This window comes from Molossus molossus, unplaced genomic scaffold, assembly GCF_014108415.1.
Source record: "Molossus molossus isolate mMolMol1 unplaced genomic scaffold, mMolMol1.p scaffold_m16_p_21, whole genome shotgun sequence".
In the NCBI taxonomy this organism is placed as follows: domain Eukaryota; kingdom Metazoa; phylum Chordata; class Mammalia; order Chiroptera; family Molossidae; genus Molossus; species Molossus molossus.
Window position 1 is genome coordinate 47,246,732 of NW_023425357.1, and position 21,845 is coordinate 47,268,576.

Genomic DNA, 21,845 nt, shown 5'->3' on the forward strand with positions numbered 1-21,845 from the left:
TTTGTGTCACCTACAAACATCTCGCCGGTCTGGATTTTCTTTGCCAGATCTATGGAGGCACACCTGTCAGTGATCAACCCTTGTTGAATTTATTTAAAAAAAAGCTGTGGCCCTGGCCAGGTTGGCTTAAAAATTAGAGCACGGGCCTGCGGACCAAATAGTCTCGGGTTCGATTCCCTATGAAGGGCACGTACCTCGATTGCGGGTTAGATCCCCAGCCTTGGTTGGGGTCATGCAGGAGGCCACCAATTGATGATTCTCTCTTTCTCTCCCCCACCCCCCATCTGAAAAAGTAATGGAAAAATATCCTCGGGTGAGGATCAAAAACAAAGTGTGTCAGTGTTGGGGTCCCAAGCCTGTTGGACAGCCGGGCGGTGGTGAGCTGCAGTGTACGGATGCAGTTACTTGCCCAATCGAGCAAGGAGGATCCTTCATTTCAGCTCATGTTGCAATTACGGAAACTGAAAGCGGAGGGGCCGTGGCTGCCCAGGGCACATGGTGAGTCAGGGCTGAGCTGGAGCCACAGCCCGATCACCACCCTCTGCATCACCCCTCACTCACTCATGGGTTCATTTCCATCGCAAGTACTGAGCTGCCATGGCACTGTGGCAGGCACTGCTGTAGGGACAGACTGCTGACACGGAGTCCCTGCCATCATGGTGTTCGAGACCAGCTCTAAATAAATAAGCAAAACAATGATAGGTCTCAACAGAGAGGGTCAGGGAAGAGTACACAAGGGAGAGACAACCCACCGCAACCTGAAAATGAGAGCTAATCATGGAGGAACCCAGAGAGGGGCACTGCGGGCTGAAGGAAGCCCAGGGGCAAAGGCAGGGGAGCAGGAAGCAGCTCGGGACACGGCTGTGTGCAAGTGATGCTCCGAGATGTCCAAACGAAGTTGGGAGGGGAGCCAGCCCTGGTGGGGTCTGGATTTACTCCCAATGCAATGAGACGCCACCGAAGGGCCCAGGCGGTTTGGATTCTAGAAGAGTTTGGATTCTGTAAGAGACCCCTGGACTCTGAGATGCCAGCATTTCCTTTCCTGATGCCCTAGGACCCCTCCAGGCCCCCTTCTCTCACCATCTGGCTCCCGTGTGACAGTGGGCGGGGCCACCCACACCTGTGTCCCCGCCATGACAGCGGGGCCTTGCCTGACGTGCAGACACGCAGAGCTCCTCAACCACAACGAGCTCTGTGCTGCAGAGGAAAGTCAGCTCCTGGCTGGTCACTCTGGCCCCTCTAGGTTCTTCCTGCTCAGGCCAGAAGCCCCTGTGTGTCCGGGGGTTTCCAGAGAGCATCTCCTACCCCAGAAGAGGAAGCAGTGTCTTCTACACACTCTGCCCTGGCATGTGCAGATGCCAGGCCCAGGCAGAGGGTGGGGGAGAAAACTGGAAACTGCAGGACAGGAGGGCAGAGGGAGCTCAGCCTCACTGTACGCAGAGCCCACGTCACCCGGCCACAGCAGGCCACCTGCGGGCAGCACAAGGCAAAGATGAATGAGGTATGGCCCTGTCCTCCAGGGCTCACTGCTAGCAGGCCGAAGGGACACTGTTCGGGACACTCCCCTCGAGCTAACAGGCCCTGACATGCGCCGTGCTCCTTGTCACCGTGGTGGCACCGTCAGCATGCTGGCCGTTTTCAGTGAGCAAGGCCGGTAGGTAAACACGGGGAATAAACACTGCACCTCCTCCCCCACACCCGAATGAGACAGGCAAGTGGAAAGGTTGAGAACAACCCGACGGCTGGCTCCTGCCAGCGCACTGCGCCGCCGCTGTTCTAAGGGCTTCGCACACCCGCCGCGGCTGCTGGAGCTGCTGCAGGAAGAAAGAGTCATCGAGGACAAATCCCAGCCTCGAGGCTAACACCAGGGTGAAAGAAACGATCAACATGGTTGAATCCTTTAGAGTTGGCGACTTCTTCTCATCCAAGTACCTCGTTACGAGAGTGCAAAGCAAACCACGGGCTGAGGAGGAGGCTGAGAAGCCATCTACCCCCGGAAAAACATAAAGAACGCCCACAAACCAGAAAGAAAATAATCCGGTCAAAGATGAGCCATGGACTTTCTATCCTCGATAGAAAGATGGTAATAAGCCCATGAAAAGATGCACAGTGACACCAGTCAGGAGAGAATGCAGCTGAAGACCGGACGAGAGAGCCCCGCCCACCCACGAGAACGGCTGACACAGAAGATGCTGCGCCCGGAGAGGTCAGGGAGGGCGGGGGGCGCCCGGAACTCACGCACTGCTGGCGGGTCGGGAACGGATACCGCCGCTCGGGAAGACGGCTGGACGTGATCTCAGAGCTGCAGCCGTCCATACCCGAAACCCCGGTCATGGCACCTCACACAGCGCCGGCGCTTGCATACGTGTAGAAGAATATTCCCCGCGTCATTGATCATGATGAAACCACCCAAGTGGGCATCGGCAGACTACATCAAAACAAAACGGAAAAAGATAAATGATGACGGGATTACACGTGGAGCAATACAACCATAAAAACGAAAAACCCCAGCTACACTCTAAAATGAATGACTCTCATTCACATACATGCTGAAGGAAAGAGATAAGACACAAAAGCATGCAAATAGTATGTGTGGTTCAATTTATAGAAAATTCCAGAACTGAGTAAAATGAAACTGTTGTTTGGGGGTCTGTCCGTGGGTGTTTCACGTACTAAGAAGAAGGGGAGTGACCCCTCAGACCCAGAGGAGACGCACCGTGGACTTCCAAGGTTCTGTTCTGTGTCTCGTCCCCAGCTCCTGTCCTCAAGGCCACCACGCTGTGGCCATGAACCATGTCACTTCCCAGAGGTTTGGTTTCCCTGGTTCTCTGTCAGGAGTGTGGGTGCAGCTTGGCACAGGGAAACGATGCCACCTCCTTCCACAACCCACCCTGGCCCCACCAGCTCTGTGCTCCTCCCTCAGTTTCCCCGTCTGCAAATGGGGCATGATGGAGCCATCATGGGAGCTAAGGTCTGGGTGCCAGAGACTGGGAAGTGAGGCCCAGCGCGAACCCTCGGGGCTTCTGCCCTGCCCACCAGGCTGCCAGGAGCCCCAGGCTGCTTGGATTCGCTGCACCATCCTCCACCAGCCAATGGCTGGGGTGACCCGGAGCAGGTCACACAGCCTATTTCCTGTTTTCAAATGGGGAACTCAGCAGAGCAACAGCCCCGAGCTGCAGCGGAGAGCTGAAGGGGGGCCATGTGACGTCTCCTGGACCCCCAGACACCCGCAGGGCCAGAAGCCTCAGGTCAGAGGTCAGTGTTTGATCCCAAGTTCAGTGGGCCTCTGCCCTTGGGACCTGAGCCCATCCTTCTGTGAGCCACCCTCCGTACCTGTTGGGGGAAGGGTGGGACAGAGAAGGGTTGGTGACAGCATCAGTATGGGGGAGCGGCTCTCCTTAGCACCTTGGGACAGAACAGGGAGCCTCCTCAACCCTCTGTGGCCTCAGTTGGAGTGCCAGATGCTTCTACAGCCCCTCTGGAACCTGGGGAATAATTCTCCACAACTGGGTTTCTCCAAAAGTGGTGGCTGGGAACACCCGCATCAGCACAGTCCTGGGGGCGAGTGCAAAATGCAGAGCCCAGGGCCCACCCACACCTGCTGGGTGGACTCTCTGGTGTCGGGAGCCAGGGGCTCTGCTTTCACAAGCCCCCAGCACCCCACCCTGAGGAGGTCCCGGTGCCAGCTGGGACAGTCCATCAGCACGGCCCCACCTCTGTGCAGGCCACAGGCAGCAAAGGACTTCAGGCCCAGGCCCGGAATCTGACGACCAGAGTTCGTGTCCCAGCTCCACCCGGTGATGCGCCTGCACACCCCTCGGGTCCGTCACGCAGGGGGTAAGGTCACCTGCACCCTTCTTATTTTGAATTTCTGCTTATGTTTTCATTGTCCCCTTTCTAATTTGTCTCAGACATTTAAAACGTTTTTCCAGCTTCCACCTTGATTTACAGCCGCTTGTTTCCATGACTTGTCGAGCATCTATCACATGTCAGAGAGCAAGAGGGACTAGTGCACTGCGCCTGGTGTGCGCGGTGCCCTGAGCTGATGCTGTGCACGGACACCAGCCTCAGGAAGTGGGCTCTGTAGTTTAAGGGAAACTGAGGCACAGAGACGGTAAGGCACTCGCCGGGCACCAGGCCGTCTCATTCACGTGTCCGGGTCACGGACAGCTGCTGCACGGACGGAACCCCAGGGCTCCCGCCGCTTATCCTCCCCTGCGCAGGGCGGAGAGGGTTCTGAAGTCAGACCAGCCTGCGCTCGTGTCCTGCCCCACCTACCAGCTCTCGATCCTGGGCAACTCCAACTCTCGGTTCTTTTATCCTAAAATGGAGATTTGAAACTCCTACCGCCACGGGTTCACATTGAGCGAGAGGGTGGGTGTCGCCTGCAGAGGGCACAGCCTGGCACGGCGCAAGCACTTGGCTTTGCTTGCTGGGCACACTCACCAGCCATGTGACCTTGGGCTTGACCCCATCTGTTCTTGGAGTCACGGTAGATTTGGGGGTTTCCTGTATTAAATACGATAGTGGGTGTGAAGAACCTGGGTGACTACGACTTGGGTATAAGAAGTTGTCAGTAGCCCTGGCTAGTGTGGCTCAGTTGGCTGGGTGTCATCCTGGGGACCGAAAGGTCCCTGGTTGATTCCCAGTCAGGGCACATGCCTGGCTCGCGGGCTTGCTCCCCAGTAGGGGGTGTGCAGCTGACAGCTGATAGAGGTTTCTCTCTCTCAAAAAAAAATTTTTTTTTGAATCAATAAAAACATATACTTTTGTTAAGTCAGTAAATGTTCATGTAACAACAGAGAGAGACGGAAGTCAGATACCAGCGCCCTCCACTGGACACAGGCTCGTGCACAAATGCGTATCAAATGGAGAGCTGGGACCTTCTTCTGGACAAGCCAGCATTTTTCTTACCTTTGCTTGAAGTCGCCTCATTTCACACGCAACTTGGTAATAGAAGGATCCCAACAAGAAGAGAGGATCTGCTCGGCCTTGGACCATAAGTCCAGCGAAGGGCCAGACCCTGGCTTGGCCTCTCACGCTGGGCGGACAGCGGGGTGGGCGGTGAAGGGAGAACTCAGCCGTCGGGACTGTGACACGAGTCCCAGGCGTCCCAGGACCCCCCGGGAGCCCACATGAGTGGGCACTTGCTGTTTCTTCTTCCCCCCTGTAGCCTTGCAGCATGGCGAGTGCCGAGCACCCTGGGGGCCCCAGACGGACAGGATGCAGAGCCCAGAGCACGGCAGGGCCCCAGCAGGAGGCGTCAGCCACTGGCCCTGACCTCCTGCCTCCAGGACCGGAAGGGGACTCAGGTAGGCCCGAGGCCTGGGGCTTGGTCAGGGGAACAGAGGCTTGAGGACATTTGAAACACACATGTGGGTACTTCAGTAGATGCCACAGGCAGTGGGGCAGCTCTCGTGGCGTGGCTTATCCCAAAGCAGACACTGAGACGGCTTTCGTGGGTTACCTGCCAGACGGTCCCAGGAGGGACAGCCGGGCAGGGGGAAAGCCATGTAGGAACGGAAGGAAGGGCAGGAATCCATGAGGGGTGTCCATGAACAGATTTTGGGGCAACTGGGCTCCATTCCAACAGGGGTTCTCTGGGAGTCTATCTAGAGCAACCCTCAGAGTGGTCCCATCTGAGAAGCGAGGAGGCCGGGCTATGACACAGCAGTCCCACCCTTCATGGCTGAGGGCTCCCCACGATAAGCTGCTGATGCCTGAGAAAGTCCTCGGGCAGGACCCATAGGAAGCCCGGGGATGGTCCAGGACAGCGAGCACCAAGGCGTCTGCTCCAACACCGTCTCCTGGAGCCAATCTCTGCTCATCACTGACTCATTCACTCACTGGTCCGAGATGTGCCCCCTGAACACCTGCTCTGTCCCCGGCCCCGTGTAGGCTGCTGGGGAAACAGGGACAAATCCGGCCCCGTGCCAGCCCTCAGGCTCAGAAACAGTGAAAGATCATTTCACGGTGAAAGAAGAGACTACAGGGCTGAGGTGGGCAGCTCTCACACTGATGCCGCGAAGTGACACGAGGGCTGGGTCTTAAAGGACACGTTGGAGAAGGGCTCCTGGGACCCATATCCCTTGAAAGAAAGTGCACAGTGGTTAGCACATTTCTGGTGGAGAAGGGTTTTCTCGGCCAGGGTTCTCAGACTGGCCCAGGGTTCAGGGGAGGCTTAAGGAACACAGTGGCCAATGCTTGAGGCAGGGGAGAGGGTGGCACTGAAGGCAGAAGAGGTGACATGTGCAAGAAAAAGCATGGAGTATGGGCAATGAGGGGAGAGGGTTGGGAGGGGCCCAACATCCTCCTAGCCGCCGGTGCGGCGCTGACCTGTGCTCAGGGGGCCCACGCAGCCACGGAGTCAGTGATGTGCCAAGTGCGGAGGTGAGCTCGCCACGGTCCCTGCTCACCAGGGACACGAAGCTCCATGGTGGCCAACCTGCAGCCGGCAAGTGGACCATGCATCACACCCTAAACCCCTTGGGGAGGAGGGGCTACTTCAGGTCATCCGTGGCAGGATGGATTCAGCTGGCTGGGGCATAGGGTCGGGCTGGTGCCCAGCTGGACCTGTTCTTGGTAGGATGAGTCACAGCTCTTCTGGGAATCTGCTGTTCCATCCCAGACGGACCCAGCCATTTCCCGGGCCCCTGCACTGACCTGGTCCGAGTCCTCAGGGGTGCTATTCTTGCAGACACCGGCAGCAGCCCGAACCCCAACTCCAGCATGACCACGCGGGAGCTGCAGGAGTACTGGAGGCACGAGAAGGGCTGCTGGAAGCCCGTCAAGCTGCTCTTCGAGATCGCGTCGGCCCGCATCGAGGAGAGGAAGGTCTCCAAGTTCGTGGTGAGCACCGCCTCCGCCCCGCCTCCGCCCGCCCTGGGCGCCGGCTCCTTTCAGGGCCTCCGCTTTCCCAGCCGTGGATGGGTTCACACACTCTAACTCCCGGAGCACTTCTGGGGCAACAGTCAAAGAGCAAGATTTCATGCTCAGCACAGTGCTGGGGCTGTGAGGACTGGAGCTGTATGAGTCACGGTCCCTGGTCCTCAGGAGGAGCTGGCCATTGATCCCGTGTTGTCTGGTATCAGTCGTCTGCGTCCCTTTGCCTTTTTTACCATATTCCTGTATCATTTATATTATTGTTTGCCTAATTGTTTCCTTTCAATTAGATCACATTTATTTATTTATTTTTAATTTATCTTTATTGTTGAAAGTATTACAGATGTCCCTCCTTCTATATTTTTTAATTGATTTTCTAGAGAGCGATAGAAACATCGATGTCCGAGAGAAACATTCATCAGCTGCCTCCTGCACACCCCTACTACAGATCCAGCCTGAAACCCGGGCACGCGCCCTGACTGGGAATCAAACCGGGACCCCTCAGTCCATGGGACGATGCTCAGTCCACTGAGCCACACTGCCAGATGTCCCTCCTATTCCCCCCCATTGACCCCCTGAAATTGGTTCACTTTTTAACAACACTAAATATATTCATTTCTAAGAAAAATGCCTTAATGGAAAGCCAGTATCCTGTCATAAAGAAAAGGTGGTCATGGAAGTAAACGCAGGGAGCACTAGGTACTGCTATTAAACCCCGGCCGGCTCCTGGGGAGAAAGCTCTGTGTTTGGGGCTGCTCTCTGTAACAGCAGAATTTCAGCCAGTGTCAGGGGAGATGTTACTGGCCACGGAACAGCCACGCTTCACCTCCCTGGGACTGGAGTTAGGACAACAGAGGACGCTGCATGCTGGCTGCCGGCTGCTTTCAGGGCACAAACTCATTTAATCCTCACCCAGTGTGGCTCAGAGAGGTTAAATTACCCACCTGAGACCACCCAGCTGGACCAGGGTGGGGCTGGAATGATAACCTGCACCTTCATCAGTATCCTCTTAAAGGGAAGCAGAAAGGAACCGTTTTCCTACAGTCCAACACTGCGGCCAGTGCAGCGCCTAAGCCATCTCCCAGGTGTGGGGCCTCTGGCAGCACACACCCCCTTCAGGCTTCCCCTGCAGGAACCCCTGCACCCCCGGGCTGGCCGGCTCCTGCGCCCTGCTCCCCGAGGTGCCTCCTCAGCTTGTTCTTCTTGGGTTCATGCTCCACTTTTACAGCTCGGCCGGTCCCCACGGCAATGTAAGCCAGAGTCACACAACAGCAGCCGTTTTCAGGGCAGGCTTTATGGTCGCCGCTACTTTTACTTGCCAGGCTTGCCCTGTCGGCTCACCCCGCCGTGAGGGTGCGCTCAGGGCTGTCTCTCTGCACCGCAGATGTGGGGGTGCGCTCAGGGCTGTCTCTCTGCACCACAGATGTGGGGGTGCGCTCAGGGGCTGTCTCTCTGCACCGCAGATGTGGGGGTGCGCTCAGGACTGTGACCCTGCACCGCAGATGTGGGGTACACTCAGGGCTGTCTCTCTGCACCGCAGATGTGGGGGTGCGCTCAGTGGCTGTCTCTCTGCACCGCAGATGTGGGGGTGCACTCAGGGCTGTCTCTCTGCACCACAGATGTGGGGGTGCGCTCAGGGGCTGTCTCTCTGCACCGCAGATGAGGGGGTGCGCTCAGGACTGTGACCCTGCACCGCAGATGTGGGGGTACACTCAGGGCTGTCTCTCTGCACCGCAGATGTGGGGGTGCGCTCAGTGGCTGTCTCTCTGCACCGCAGATGTGGGGGTGCACTCAGGGCTGTCTCTCTGCACCGCAGATGTGGGGGTGCGCTCAGTGGCTGTGTCTCTGCACTGCAGATGTGGGGGTGCGCTCAGTGGCTGTCTCTCTGCACCGCAGATGTGGGGGTGCGCTCAGGGCTGTCTCTCTGCACCGCAGATGTGGGGGTGGGCTCAGGGCTGTCTCTCTGCACCGCAGATGTGGGGGTGCGCTCAGGGCTGTCTCTCTGCACCGCAGATGTGGGGGTGCGCTCAGGGCTGTCTCTCTGCACCACAGATGTGGGGGTGCGCTCAGGGGCTGTCTCTCTGCACCGCAGATGAGGGGGTGCGCTCAGGACTGTGACCCTGCACCGCAGATGTGGGGGTGCGCTCAGGGCTGTCTCTCTCACCGCAGATGTGGGGGTGCGCTCAGTGGCTGTGTCTCTGCACCGCAGATGTGGGGGTGCGCTCAGGGCTGTCTCTCTGCACCGCAGATGTGGGGGTGCGCTCAGTGGCTGTGTCTCTGCACCGCAGATGTGGGGGTGCGCTCAGGGCTGTCTCTCTGCACCGCAGATGTGGGGGTGCGCTCAGTGGCTGTCTCTCTGCACCGCAGATGTGGGGGTGCACTCAGTGGCTGTCTCTCTGCACCGCAGATGTGGGGGTGCGCTCAGGGCTGTCTCTCTGCACCGCAGATGTGGGGGTGGGCTCAGGGCTGTCTCTCTGCACCGCAGATGTGGGGGTGCGCTCAGGGCTGTCTCTCTGCACCGCAGATGTGGGGGTGCGCTCAGTGGCTGTGTCTCTGCACCGCAGATGTGGGGGTGCGCTCAGGGCTGTGTCCCTGCACCGCAGATGTGGGGGTGCGCTCAGTGGCTGTGTCCCTGCACCGCAGATGTGGGGGTGGGCTCAGTGGCTGTCTCTCCGCACCGCAGATGTGGGGGTGCGCTCAGTGGCTGTCTCTCTGCACCGCAGATGTGGGGGTGGGCTCAGGGCTGTCTCTCTGCACCGCAGATGTGGGGGTGCGCTCAGTGGCTGTCTCTCTGCACCGCAGATGTACCAGATCGTCGTCATCCAGACGGGCAGCTTCGACAGCACCAAAGCGGTCCTGGAGCGGCGCTATTCCGACTTCCAGGCGCTCCAGAAAACCCTCCTGAAGACGTTCGGGGAGGAGATCGAGGACGTCCCCTTCCCCAAGAAGCACCTGGTGGGGAACTTCACGCAGGAGATGATCCTGGAGCGCAAGCTGGCCTTCAAGGAGTACCTGAGCCAGCTCTACGCCATCCGCTGCGTGCGCAGGTCGCGCGAGTTCATCGACTTCCTGACGCGGCCCGAGCTGAAGGAGGCCTTCGGCTGCCTGCGGGCCGGCCAGTACCCCAAGGCCCTGGACATCCTGACGCACGTGGTGCCGCTGCAGGAGAAGCTGACGGGCCACTGCCCGGGGATGGTGGTCCCCGCCCTCTGCGCCATGCTCGTGTGCCACCGAGAGCTCGAGCGCCCCCTGGAGGCCTTCGCCGCCGGCGAGAGGGCCCTGGAGCGCCTGCAGGCCCGGGAGGGCCACCGTTACTACGCCCCGCTGCTGGACGCTATGGTGCGCCTGGCCTACGCGCTGGGCAAGGACTTTGTGTCGCTGCAGGTGAGGCTGGAGGACAGCCAGCTCCAGAAGCCCACCTCCCGGGGCTTCACCCTGAAGGAACTGGCCGTCCTGGAGTATCTCTGACGAGCCGCCTGGTAGAGGGACTGCAGACCCGGGATGGGCATTGCTCTGTGGCTGCCCGGGGTGCCTTTTGGATGGGAATGGCCAGGACAGGCCACTTCAGCTCTAACCCGCATGGTGACCTTGAACAAGTGCCCCCTCTCGTCCTCTGTTTCCCAGCTGTGTTGAACTGAGGTTCTCTGGGGTGTCCTTGGAAGCCTCTGCTGGTGTCCTGTGTCCCCTAGATGCCAGGCTCACTTTATCTCAAAACCACAAGCCCAGTGCCAGAACCCTGGACAGTAAGATCCATCTCCTCGATGCTTTTGTAGGGAGCTGGAGCAGAGGTCTCCACCACGCACGTGGATGGACACAGCTGAGTCCGTTTCTTCTCTGAAGCTGTTCTTGGTATTTTCTGTCTGCTCCTCCCCGGCCCGCACCCCCACCCACAGGTGCTGCCTAAGCAAATAGCAAATATTCCCACCTAAGTATCTTATCCTAATTACTCTGGTTCTTCCCTCTGAGCGTGTAGACCCAACTCACAAAACAAATCTCACCACCTGCTCCTCGGGGCCAGTGTGGGCCCCGGCTGGGGGCTGTCATACTTTGAAGGGTAGAAGTAACCATGTCCTAAGAGTCTGTGATTCAAGGCATTTTTTCACAAAGGCAGTTAGGAGGATATAACCCATTGCCTCAGGGTAGATTTTCATTTATAAGGCAAGGGTCCCTTGAATGGCCTCCTGGCTTCCGGAGCTGTAGCCCTCGGGGAGGAGGGAGAAGACTCTCTGAAGGAAGTTAGCCTCGGACCAGGCCAGTCGAGAGGGCGGATGCCACTGAATCGGGGTGTGTCAAATGTGGGGGTATTGTGCACCTCCAAATCACACACACGTGGTGTATGTGTGTGGTAGAGAGGATTTTTTAAAAACCTAACAATGGGGTAGAGGGGACTTACAAAGTCACATCGGGGGCTTCCCGTTAGACCCCTAATGCAGGGCTGGCTCCCCACTGTGCGCACAGGGAATGGACTTACTCTGATGTCCTAAGAAGGAACTGCCCACAAAGGCTCACTTCACAGGGCTCCCGCCTTGTCTCCTGGTGACCTCCAGGCCGGACAGCCGTGGCCCGACGGTCACAGTGCTTCTAGTCACACATGGTCTCCTCCCGTCAGCTTGGGATGACCCTGTCATCCTCCTGGCATCTCCCTTTTGCTGGAGAAGTCGGAGACCCACTCACTTCTTGGGTCTGGCACAAGTCCTTCAACTCCTCCAGCTCCCTCCTCCCGGAAGCCTTCCCCGTGGCCCACCACAACCCGGCCGGGGACCAGAAGCGTCAGCTTGTAAGAAACGCCGAATCGCAGGCCCCACCCCGGACCTCCTGAAGCAGGATCTGCACGTGAAAAGGCTCCCGCCCCTTCTTCATAAGCGATTCCTGTCCGCACAGTTTAAAGTAGGGGACCCTCTGGTTTGGAGGGGCCTTGAAGAGCCGTCTGCTGTCAGGTTCCTCCCCACTGCCTGGCCCTGTCCCACACACCTGCCCCAGCCCAGGCCAGCTCACCCACACCTGGCAACCATCAGGCACTGCCTGGAGGCTGGGGGCTCCTTCAGACAGCAGCCTGCCCAGCAGCCTCTCCCTGCCCTATGCCCACCCTCCCCACCCCCAGGACAGGATTAGACATCCGTGTGGCCTGTGCCTGGGATGCTGGCAGGCAAGCCGCCCTCCCCACCCCACCACCCCCCCGGCCAAGATGGGAAACAGCATGTCAGTGGCCGCCTCTGTGCTGAGACCAGAGCTGCCCAGCCCTGTCACAGCCCTGCTGTGTGTCCAGGGTGCCCCTCGACACTGCCTGTGCGGCTCTGCTTGAGAGATGTCCTTGTTCCATTTAACAGACAGGACACAGACACCCTGAGGGGTTAAGTGACCTTCCCAAAGTCACACAGCCAGCAAGGGGCACAGCAGGAAATTCAGCACAGGCCCTGTGATCCCGCTGGGGGGCGGAAGAAGAGGGCTGGGGATGTGCCCGGTCCTCTCACCCTAAGTGCCCTCTAAGGTCATTTCACTCATGTCTGTTTACAGGTGGGGAAACTGAGGCTTCACTCAAGGTTACATAGGGCAGCTCCAGGACCAGAGCTGGCGTGTCCACATCAAAGCAGTATGATCTGGAAGGCAAGCAGACACAGTAATCCTGGGTTGGAATTCCAAGGGCCCCGCTGGACCGGGGGTGCAGGGTCAGACTGACTGTGGGGCAGAGGCTGGTAGCCTGCCGGCCAGGAAGCTTGCTTCATTGTGGGCTCCAGCCCCCACACCCCTAGCTCTGGAGGCCACAAAACCATCTCCAATACCACCTGTGAGGGAGGGGCTCCCATGCACCCCTAGCTGGGCTCTCCTGGCTCCTCCAGATCTTTCCTGTCCCTCCGGCAACAACTACAAAGAGCTGCCTTCTAGAACCCTCCCTCCCTCCCTTCCTCTCTTCGGCCAACAATGCCACCACCTGTTCCTTCGGCCCCTCGCCATTCCGCCATTCCGTCTGGCAACCTCCTTTTACTTAGGAAATTTCCTATCACTGCCCCAAGGAAAATCAGAATCACTTGCTGTAATTAGCAGGTGGCTATAAAAACCCACACCGTGGAGCCTGCGTCTGTGACGACACCTGCAGGCCCTTGTCTGAGGCAGGCCCCGTCCGCTGCCAGAGACTGGCTTCAGCAAGCTCAGCCTGCTCTCTGACCTTCTCAGGAGGACTGGAAAACACTGAAGGAAGTTTCCGGAGCATGGCCTGGGTCGTCCGCAGTGTTCTGTGCAGCACCCCTGACTGCCGGGCTCCCTCCCTGGCCCTGGGCCCGTCCCCATGCCGTGTGTTCAGCTCTGCTTGTTCTCCTGCCCCTTGGCTCTGACTGACATCCTTGGCTTTCAACACCCAAGCTGGGAAGTGGTACCCAGGCTGCAGCTCCTCCGTCCTGCGGCTGTGACATGGGGCAGATATCTTACCTGGTATCAGGTAAGACTCCCAAACAAAGGGAGAGTTCTGGGCCCACCAGAGCCCGAACCCGCAGCATGTCCTATAGGTGGTGTCACCGTGCCCCCTGTTTCGAGGGCCCTGCATCGCCCCCCCCCCCCAGTCAGCACGGAAAAGGGCCTCTCCACAGCCTCACCCACCCGCCTGTGCATGTTCTCAGTCAGCAGCAGTTAATGACCATCTTCCCATGCGCCAGCCCCTGCGAAGAGCTGAGGACAGAGCAGTGAACAGGACAGGCCCAGTCCCTGCTACAAGGGAGCCACTCAGAGCAGACAGAAGCTGGAGCAGAATGGTTTTCCTCAGCCAGATGGTCGGGGGTCTTCTCGGAGGAGGAGTTTCAGGGAGCCATAGGGACGCTAGGAGGCGGCCATGGCAGATGGGGAGGCGGGAAGGTCAGGCAGAGTGAGGCAGAAATGCAGCCTTGAGGCAGGAGCCTCCTCCATCCCTGGGACCCAGGGTTGGGCCAAGAACGGAGGCAGCCCCCACCCTGGCTGTGCCAACCGAGAGGAAGGTTCCAGGTGTTGACAGAGACGTGCCTGGAAGGTCACACCTGTGCCAGCCCCATCTCCAGTAACAGGCTCAAAGTGAATCAGCTGGGGAGCCCGAGTTTGGGTGTCAAGTGACAGAAAGCCAGGCCAATCTGACAAGGGAGGACTTTATTTTCAGAAAAAAACCCGGGAACAGACTAGCTTGAAACCAAGTTGGATCCAAAGACTCAAACCTTGTCACTCAGTCTCTTTCACTTTCACTTTCTCTGTATCACTTCCGCGTTGCCTTCTCTCGTCTCCTGGTGGCAAGATGGCTGCAGCAGCTCCAGGCTTCCACGCGCCCTTCTCTGCAAGCCCAGAGGACGCCCTCCAGGGTTCTCATGAACTTTCACCTGTAGGAAATGCAGGGAACACCCACATGTCCTTTCCTCGGGAGCCTGGGTGGCACCCCCACCCCACAGTGCAGCAACCATGATCAGCCGCCCACCTACAACAGAAATAGGTCTTACCTTGTTTTGCAATCTGCTTTGCAAATGTAAGAGACTTTATTTCCTTGAGCAGTTTTAGGTTTGCAGCAAAATTAAGAAAAAAGGTACAGAGATTTCCCATTTGTCCCCTCCCCACACACAGGCACAGCCTCCCCCACTATCCACACCCCCACCAGAGGGTGCATTTGATGAGACTACACTGACACATTATCACCCAGAGTCCACAGTTGACATGAGGGTTTACCCTTGGCATCATACATTCTATGGGTTTAGATAAATGTATCCGCCATTAACATGTATGCGAGTATGAAGTACAATTAAATTCTATCACTGTATCATGAGGATTTCCCTGTAACATATACTATCCTCCCTGCCATTGCTATTGCTATTGGCTTCATTGTATCCTAGTACATGTGCCCTGGTGTTTTCTCTCTTGTGCAGTGTTACAGAATTTCCTTATTTCGGGCAACAAAGCAACCGCCTTGACCAATGTTTTTGTCTTCGTGCACTCCTAAGGCAATTTCTACCAGTGAGTTCTCAATCATAACCAAACAGTTTTAAAGATTTTGATATTAATTTCTCTCTCTCCGGAGAGGCTGTTCTAACTAGCCCATCAGCTGAGTAGGAGATGACCATTTCTTCTGAACTTCCAAAACTGGAGGTTAGCACCTTACAACTAGTTTCCCGTGTGAGAGATGAGAAGCGGTACCCACGGTGTAATGTGCGTTTCCTCGTTCCTCATGAGTGTGGACATTTCACAGGCTTACTGGTCATGTCTGTTGTCCTGGAGGCTGCCAGGATGTTTCTTTCCCTTGCCCACCGGGCACTTCTGCAGGAAGGCGACGTCGAGGGAGGACCTAATCCTGACATTTAAAAGGCGACCAGCAGATGGCGCCGCCGCACTGGGGGCTCGGCAAGCTTCGCGGGTTGTGTGGCGCAAAGGCGGGGAACAGTAGGGGAATCGAGCATTTCCCGAAAAAGAAAAAGACTTTGAAAAAGCCATTCAAAGGGGTTGAGATAATGCTAGAAATAAAAAAGAGCTTTGCTGGGAAAGAGCCGATGCTTTGCTGCCTCCTTAACCACCCCCCATGCGTCACTGCCACTGGTGCTTGGGGTCCCAGGCGACCCCACTTGGGGTTCGGGACCTCACGCCTCGGTTCCTGTTCCCCCAGCCTCTTCCTTGCCCTACCGAGGCCCCCGAGGCAGAGGAGGCCCCCATGCTGCCGCCCCTTCCACCTCCTGGGGGATCAGAAGGGAGCAGGTGAAACCGGAAAATCCTAACAAAATAGGGCGCGTAAAAATAGTCAAGGGGCTGCGGAGCCTCTAGGAGCCTCTCATGTTGTGACCAGCTGGCTCCTGGGCCAGCCGCCTTGATTAAACCTCCCTTGTTATGGGCGAGAGGCCCTTTTTCCAACGGGAGGGGGTTGGGCACCCCAGAGCCCCACCACGTCGCCTTCCAGGAGGGAGGCTTTGGGTGCCATGCTCCTCCCCAGACTTCACCTCCCACCTTTCGAGGACCCAGATTGGGGGGAGGGGGAGCTTCCCATCCACGTGTTTACTGAATTGGGGGAGGGGAGAGGACTCCCAGGGCCACACACCTGGACTTCTTTGAACCAGTCCATAAGCTGAGGCCCTGCAGACTGCTGGTAAACCGTGGGTTGGAAGCGGGAGAGAGGGTGGGAGGGAACAGAACAAAGAGGTATCCCTTGCTTGTTAGGGTGCGAAGGGTACAACCACTCAAAACCACTTGGCACCCTCTCCGGAAGCTGGGCGTAGATGACCCTAGGAGGGCTCAACACCCCCACCCTCGGGACTGTACCCTACACATAGATAGGCAGACATTCACCGAAAAGCCTGAAGTCAAATTTCTGAGCAGGACTGCTCCCAACAATAACCCCCAACTGGAAACAGCCCAAATGCCCCTCAACAAGAAGGCCAATGAGTACATTGTGGCATATTCACCGGTAGGAATATTATACAGCCACAAAAACGAAGTGTACTTACGCACCATGAAGTGGCTGAATCTCACCAGCTGGCTTCAGTGGGAGCAGACAGACAGACAGTACAGCCTGTATGATTCCAACTTCATGACGCTGGAGAAAAGGAGGAACTCGGTGACTGGTTAGGATGCTCACTTAGGTGGCAAGGAAAAAGCAGAAAGGGTCGCTGCGAAATCCGGATGGTGGCTATCACATCTGGGAGGGGGAGGGGCTTTGGCGGGAGGGGCAGCGAGGAGTGTCCTGGAATGGGGGTGTTCTCTCAGTCCGGGGCAATGCTTACAAGGGCAGGTGTTTGTAGTAATTTAAGCTGTACACTTACATTTTATGCACTCTTCTGTGTGTGGCATACTTCACAAGGAAGATGTTTTAATAAATATTTTAATAAAAGAAGAAAAGAATGGGCTTTCGCCAGGTAATTCGGTTGGTGAGAGCATCATCCCAATACGCCAAGGTTTGGGGTTTGAACCGAGGTCAGAGCACATACGAGAATCAACCAATAAATGTATAAATAAGTGGAACAACGAACTGACCTCTCTCTCTCTCTCTCTCTCTCTCTCAAATCAATAATTAAAAAAAGAAAAAGACAAGGATGCAGCCGAGATGAACTTGATAGTTAGGAGGCACCAGGCCTCGTGAATTATCCCCGTAGCGGTCCTGGTGCCCGGCAGGTAGAAGGCACTCAACAAATAGTTACTGAGGACTCCGCCTGAGCCCTGCCCACCCCCACATCTCCTCCTGAGAAGCTGGGTGAGGACTCCACCCAGGCTCCAGCAGAGGAGCAGAAAGGGGAGGTTGCTGGGCAGGTGGGGTGAGGAGGGGGCAGGAGACCAGGCCCCACCTGATCCCAGCTGACCCTTCAGCTTCCACAGCCTGTGATTCCTGATGAATCAAAGTCGATTTCCCCTCAGAAACCCCCTTCCACCAAGCCCCTTGGGGACGCCCTCCCCAACCTCCGGGCTCCTTGGCCCATGTAAAGCCCCAAGCTGCAGGCGAATCCTGAACCATCCTCAGACAGCAAGTCTGGAGCCTGGAGATCACGTTTCTGCTTTGAAAGCGGCCACGGCTGGCTTCCCCACCTGTGCTCCGAAGCTCTTCACAGGCCGCGTTTTAAACACTCTTTCTCCTCTCGCTGTGATCAAAGGACTTGCTTGTTCCCCTGATAGGTGACAAAAGATGTCAGAGAGACTAATGAGAGAATGAGATTGCCTCCTTCCTTTCTCCTGGAGGGAGGAGGATCACAGGGCGTCTTCGGCTGGGTGGCCTTTAGGGTTGGGAAGGGGAGGGGCGCGGAGATAAGTGGAGAGGCTACAGGCGGGTGGAGGAGAGGACTTCGGGCAGGCTGATAATTTGGTGCCAGTAGCTGTCAGGGGTTGGGTGGGCCTCCCAGCAAGCATTTCCCCTTCTGGGCAGAGAACCCCAGTTTGGCTTTAGGGTGACCACCCTTCCTCCACCCTCATCTGGTTGGGGGGGAGCTGACTCCAGCCCGTGTTGGGCTGCACATGCGACTCAGACCTGGCAGAGTGGAGTCTGGTATTCTCCCAGCCCCGGTGATTAGTTGCAATTTGGGACTGAGCCCATCAGAACCACTGGGAAGCAATCCTGCCAGGGAGCTTGCCCAAGGGGGACTAGGAATAGAGCCACAAATGTGATGAGAAATGGACAGACGCCAAGTCCCAATGACCTTAAGCTCCTAGATCAAACTGTACCTGAACATGGCAGCAAGAAACTCCCTTTTCTTGCTTAACATGTTGAGTTGAGTTTTTCTGTCATCGTGACAAAACCTGGCCATTTCGTGGTTGCCTTCTATTATCTGACCATGTTTTGGGCACTTCACTGCCTACAGTGCCCCCAGGCACTTGGCAAATATAATTTCCTCCATTCACACATTTGTAGGCACAGTTTCAGCCCCTTCCAGGCCTGTCACACAGCAACACCGGAGGAGCCTCTGTGAGAGGGCCCGAGTCTGGGCAGGGAAACTGAGGCTCCCTCAAGTGGGATACCAAACAGAGAGGTCCTGGGGTGGCCACACCGCCGGGTCGTCCCCGCCTGGGCATCTGGGTGCTCAAGAGGCAGTCCAGAGGAATGGATCAGAAGTCCTCATAGCCCTGTGACTCCTGCAGCCTATATTACTCTCTTTGAATTTGGCAGGCCCATTTCACAGTTCAGGGACTGAGGCATAGAAACAGGGGACATCTAACATTCCTACTCTCGTCTCCTCACCTTGACACACACTCAGCACTTAGCCCTCCACTGTGCAGGTAGTAGAGAGGAAGACTGAGTACTGCCAGTGTTCATTGTGCTCCTGGATCCAGCTATGCCTGCAGGCCCTCTTTTAGGCTTAAGCCAGGTTGAGTTGGGATTCTGCCACTTAATCAACCCAAAGAGTACTGATTGTACAGCTGCCTTCCCATCTCCAAGGTGCTGTATATCGTGGACAAAGGGAGAAGCTATATCCAGTCAGCCCCAGAGGTCCGGGAGAAGACCTGTCGCAGGGAGCTCAGGCACCTTGTGAACCTCCTCAGTTATCCAGGTGACTTCGAGCCCCTGGGAGCAGTGGGAGGGAAGGCCGGCAGGGTGGGGACTAGGACGCACGGGACAGGCACAAATGCCGGGGCAAAGTGGCCCTGGGGAAGGGGCTGGCCTTCCAAGGTCTGGGGCCATAGATGCCGCAGGCCGGTGGTCTTGAAGCATGGTCCCCAGACAGCAGTATCAGTATCAGCATCAGCGTCACTTGGGAACTTGTTAGCAAAGCAAATTCCCAGGCCCCACCCCAGCCTGCTGAGTCAGAACCTGGGTGTGGGCCAACCATCTATGTTCCAGCAAGCTTTCCAGGTGAGCGTGACGCCGAGGGAGGCCGAGCACCACCGGTTTAGACGTTTCGATGCACTGAACTTGCTCTGTGAGCAGAGCAAATGGTTTACTTCTGAGAAGAACAGTGGCGAGGTTTCCTGTTCACAGGCCCCATGCCTCTCCATAGGCTCAAACCAAGCAAGGGGGCAGACAAGAGGCTGCACCACCCCCAGTCCCTGCAAGTGCAGTGGCCTCGGCCTCCTCCAGAGGACCCTCCTCCCCTGAGGGCACCCCAGGCAGCAGCCTGCCAGGCACAGAGAGGAGAGCATGGCCCAGGGTGTGAGTGTTGGGCAGGGGTTGACCAGATGACCTATAGCCTGACAAGCAAAGATTAGATACCCAGCCAGACCCCGACTGCAGCCCTCCCTTTGTCCCGAACTCCCACTCAGTCACTCCACCCTGTATTCATCAGGATGAGGCTGGGTTATGTTGTAATGACGCTCTAACCTGACATCTCAGGGGCTTCATACATGACACTTTACTTCCTTGTTCTCAGAGTCCAGAGGAGTCCCCGGCTTTCCAGGACCCTTCTCTTCCGTGCCACAGCTCAGCAAAGCCGGCTGCTTGGCTCACACAATACCAGGCATGTAACACCATCTCAATGCAAGGCTCGGGGAAGACACGCACAGGCTCCTGAATCCTTCCACCCGGTCACTGCCACCTGCACCTCTTTGGCCAGGACCAGCCGCATGGCCCGTGTAGCTGCAAGGGACTCGGGCACGTGGGGGACACATGGTGAGCAACAGAAATCTCTGCTACCCACCCACTGGACATCACCAGCTGAGGTCCACTCTGCCACTCCCACTCATTTTTTCACCAAACACCTACCGAAGATGACAGATCTGGGCGCCGAGCTCAGCCTGGGGTCCACCACCACGAACAGGACAGACACGGTCCCAGTCCTTAAGGAGCTCCCAGCTGGCAGGGGGCTGGAAGATTGAGGAGACCCTCATCAAAATGCTGCAGGCCCTCACTGCTGTGCCCCCTTCTTTACGTCACCCTCCTTTCTGACTCACTAAATTTAGTCAGCTCTCAAGCCTTGAATGAGCCTCCATGTTCTCATCTGAGCAACGGGGATAGTAAGAGACTAATGGAGGCCATCCAACAACAGTGAGAAATGTCTCAGATGGGTGAAGCCTCGCAGCCATGGGGAGCGGAGCCAGGAGTCAAACACTGTCAGTCTGATTCCACGATCCCAGTCTCTTCTTCCTCCCTCTCTGGCGAGCGGCCTCTCTGAGTCTTCCCCCACCTCTTACTCTTCCTATAAGAAGGAGAGCCCACCTCCTTGCCACAGCCAAGGTCAGCCGGGCCCGGCCTCCAGCCAGCTGGGTCCCCTGAAGACAACTGGAGCCAGCCCGGCCTGGCCTCCGAGGCTCGGCCGGTCCAGAAGGGCCGCCCCGGGGTGCGGGCAGGGTCAGCGCCGAGCCCTTGCCCCACCGCCCTGTCTCCAGACTGAGATGTGGTTGGAAAGTTCACCACGGGACCAGGGAGGCCATCGCTGCACCATGAGAAACCCGATCCCAAGCCGCTGATTGAAACCAGGAGGGGGTTTTAATCAGCCGGAGCCACATGCTACTTAACGGAAGATGAAAGTACTGACGATAAGCATCGTCTCCGAAAGGGTGTCGTGAAGGGAGGAGCACAGCAGCAAGTGACGTCTTTCATCATCACCGCGGCCCCTCGCGACGCTCTCTTTGGGGGCTCTGAGGACCATCTGGGCCCCGTCTCGATTAGGCAGGGGTGTCATTGTGTTCGACGCGGCTCCGCGCCCTCGCCTTGCTCAGCTTCTCAATATACAATTAATGCCTATTAATTATAGTTTTCAAACCAGCCAAATGATCCTTCATTAACTTAATCGCCTCTTCCATTTTATCAGGAAATTGTATTCTCTCTCTTCGTAATCCCTGCATCTGAAGTCACCCGTTGGCAGGGCCCGGGGGATGGTGGCGGGTGAGGCTGGGCAGTTGCCACTCACCGAAGCTGGGCCAGCAGGACCCCAGGTCAGAGGGGCTGGATCTCATCGAGGGGGGTGTGGAAGGAGGACTGGGGTCAGTGTCTTGGCGCAGCCCTGTCCTCATGCCAGCAGCCCTGGGCACCGCTCTCCCGGTCACACTAGCCAGGAGCACAGATAAGTTCACCGAGACCCTCAAAGGGGAAGTAACGTTACTTCAAGCTGCAGAGCAGAGGGGCGGCCATGCTGGGACTCAACTTGGCTTGTTGGACTCCTCGAGACGGTGCCATCCTGAGCGTGCGCAAGTGGCCGGCGGCGTTGTTGTCCAGTGGAGGGTCACTCTCCTCGCCCCCCCCGCCCCCGTGGAAGGTGGTCTCTGGTCCCATTGCCTTCAGGCTGGGCCACGTGGCCTCTCCCACCAGTGGGACGGGGCGAGTGTGATGCCCACAGCTCATTTCAGGGTGGTCAGGAGATGCTCAGGGGAGGGGGAGGCCGGGAGGACAGAGAGAGGACACCCGGCTTCTGGCTCGGGCTACTTGGTGGATTGTCTGGCTATTTACCGAGCTCAGAACAAGTTGGGGGTTGGATGCCAAGTTTCGGGGGTCATGTAGTTAGAGCTCCTCGTCAGCAGCCAGGAGAAGGCCGCGGTGGCCACGGCAGTGGGTGAGACCCCGAAAAGAGTCCATGGAGGAGACAAGGGGACCAGACCGAGATGGAAGCGATACCACCATCCTG

The 21,845-nt window shown here is 57.3% G+C and overlaps 1 protein-coding gene and 1 long non-coding RNA gene across 6 annotated transcripts; one reads left to right on the top strand and one right to left on the bottom strand.

Annotated features, from left to right (window-relative positions):
* Positions 1–562: 562 nt before the first annotated feature.
* Positions 563–2,976, bottom strand: LOC118638235. Its single transcript, XR_004961081.1, has 3 exons — positions 2,717–2,976; positions 2,239–2,428; positions 563–675 (listed from the first exon to the last, which is right to left on the bottom strand). It is a non-coding gene; the product is annotated as an uncharacterized LOC118638235 (long non-coding RNA).
* Positions 2,977–3,145: 169 nt separating this feature from the next.
* On the top strand, positions 3,146–10,800 carry SNX20 (sorting nexin 20). 5 transcript variants are annotated; one of them, XM_036275987.1, is made up of 7 exons: positions 3,146–3,255; positions 3,725–3,837; positions 3,933–4,114; positions 4,803–4,950; positions 5,174–5,312; positions 6,698–6,849; positions 9,685–10,800. In XM_036275987.1, the coding sequence occupies exons 4-7, from the start codon at positions 4,858–4,860 to the stop codon at positions 10,348–10,350; spliced, it is 1,050 nt and encodes a 349-aa protein (XP_036131880.1). In that variant the 5' UTR covers positions 3,146–3,255; positions 3,725–3,837; positions 3,933–4,114; positions 4,803–4,857; the 3' UTR covers positions 10,351–10,800. The 5 variants fall into 5 exon arrangements, with proteins under 5 accessions (XP_036131880.1, XP_036131882.1, XP_036131883.1 ...); XM_036275988.1 differs by having other exon boundaries at positions 3,152–3,248; positions 3,725–4,114; XM_036275989.1 differs by having other exon boundaries at positions 3,725–4,114; positions 4,803–5,312.
* The last annotated feature ends 11,045 nt before the right edge of the window (positions 10,801–21,845 follow it).

Coding starts and splice junctions, on each gene's coding strand:
- SNX20 (XM_036275987.1), top strand. CDS start 4,858: ATGCGTATCAAATGGAGAGCTGGGACCTTCTTCTGGACAAGCCAGCAT. Junction 4,951..5,173: donor CTCATTTCACACGCAACTTG/GTAATAGAAGGA, acceptor TCCCCCCTGTAG/CCTTGCAGCATGGCGAGTGC. Junction 6,850..9,684: donor GGAAGGTCTCCAAGTTCGTG/GTGAGCACCGCC, acceptor TCTGCACCGCAG/ATGTACCAGATCGTCGTCAT.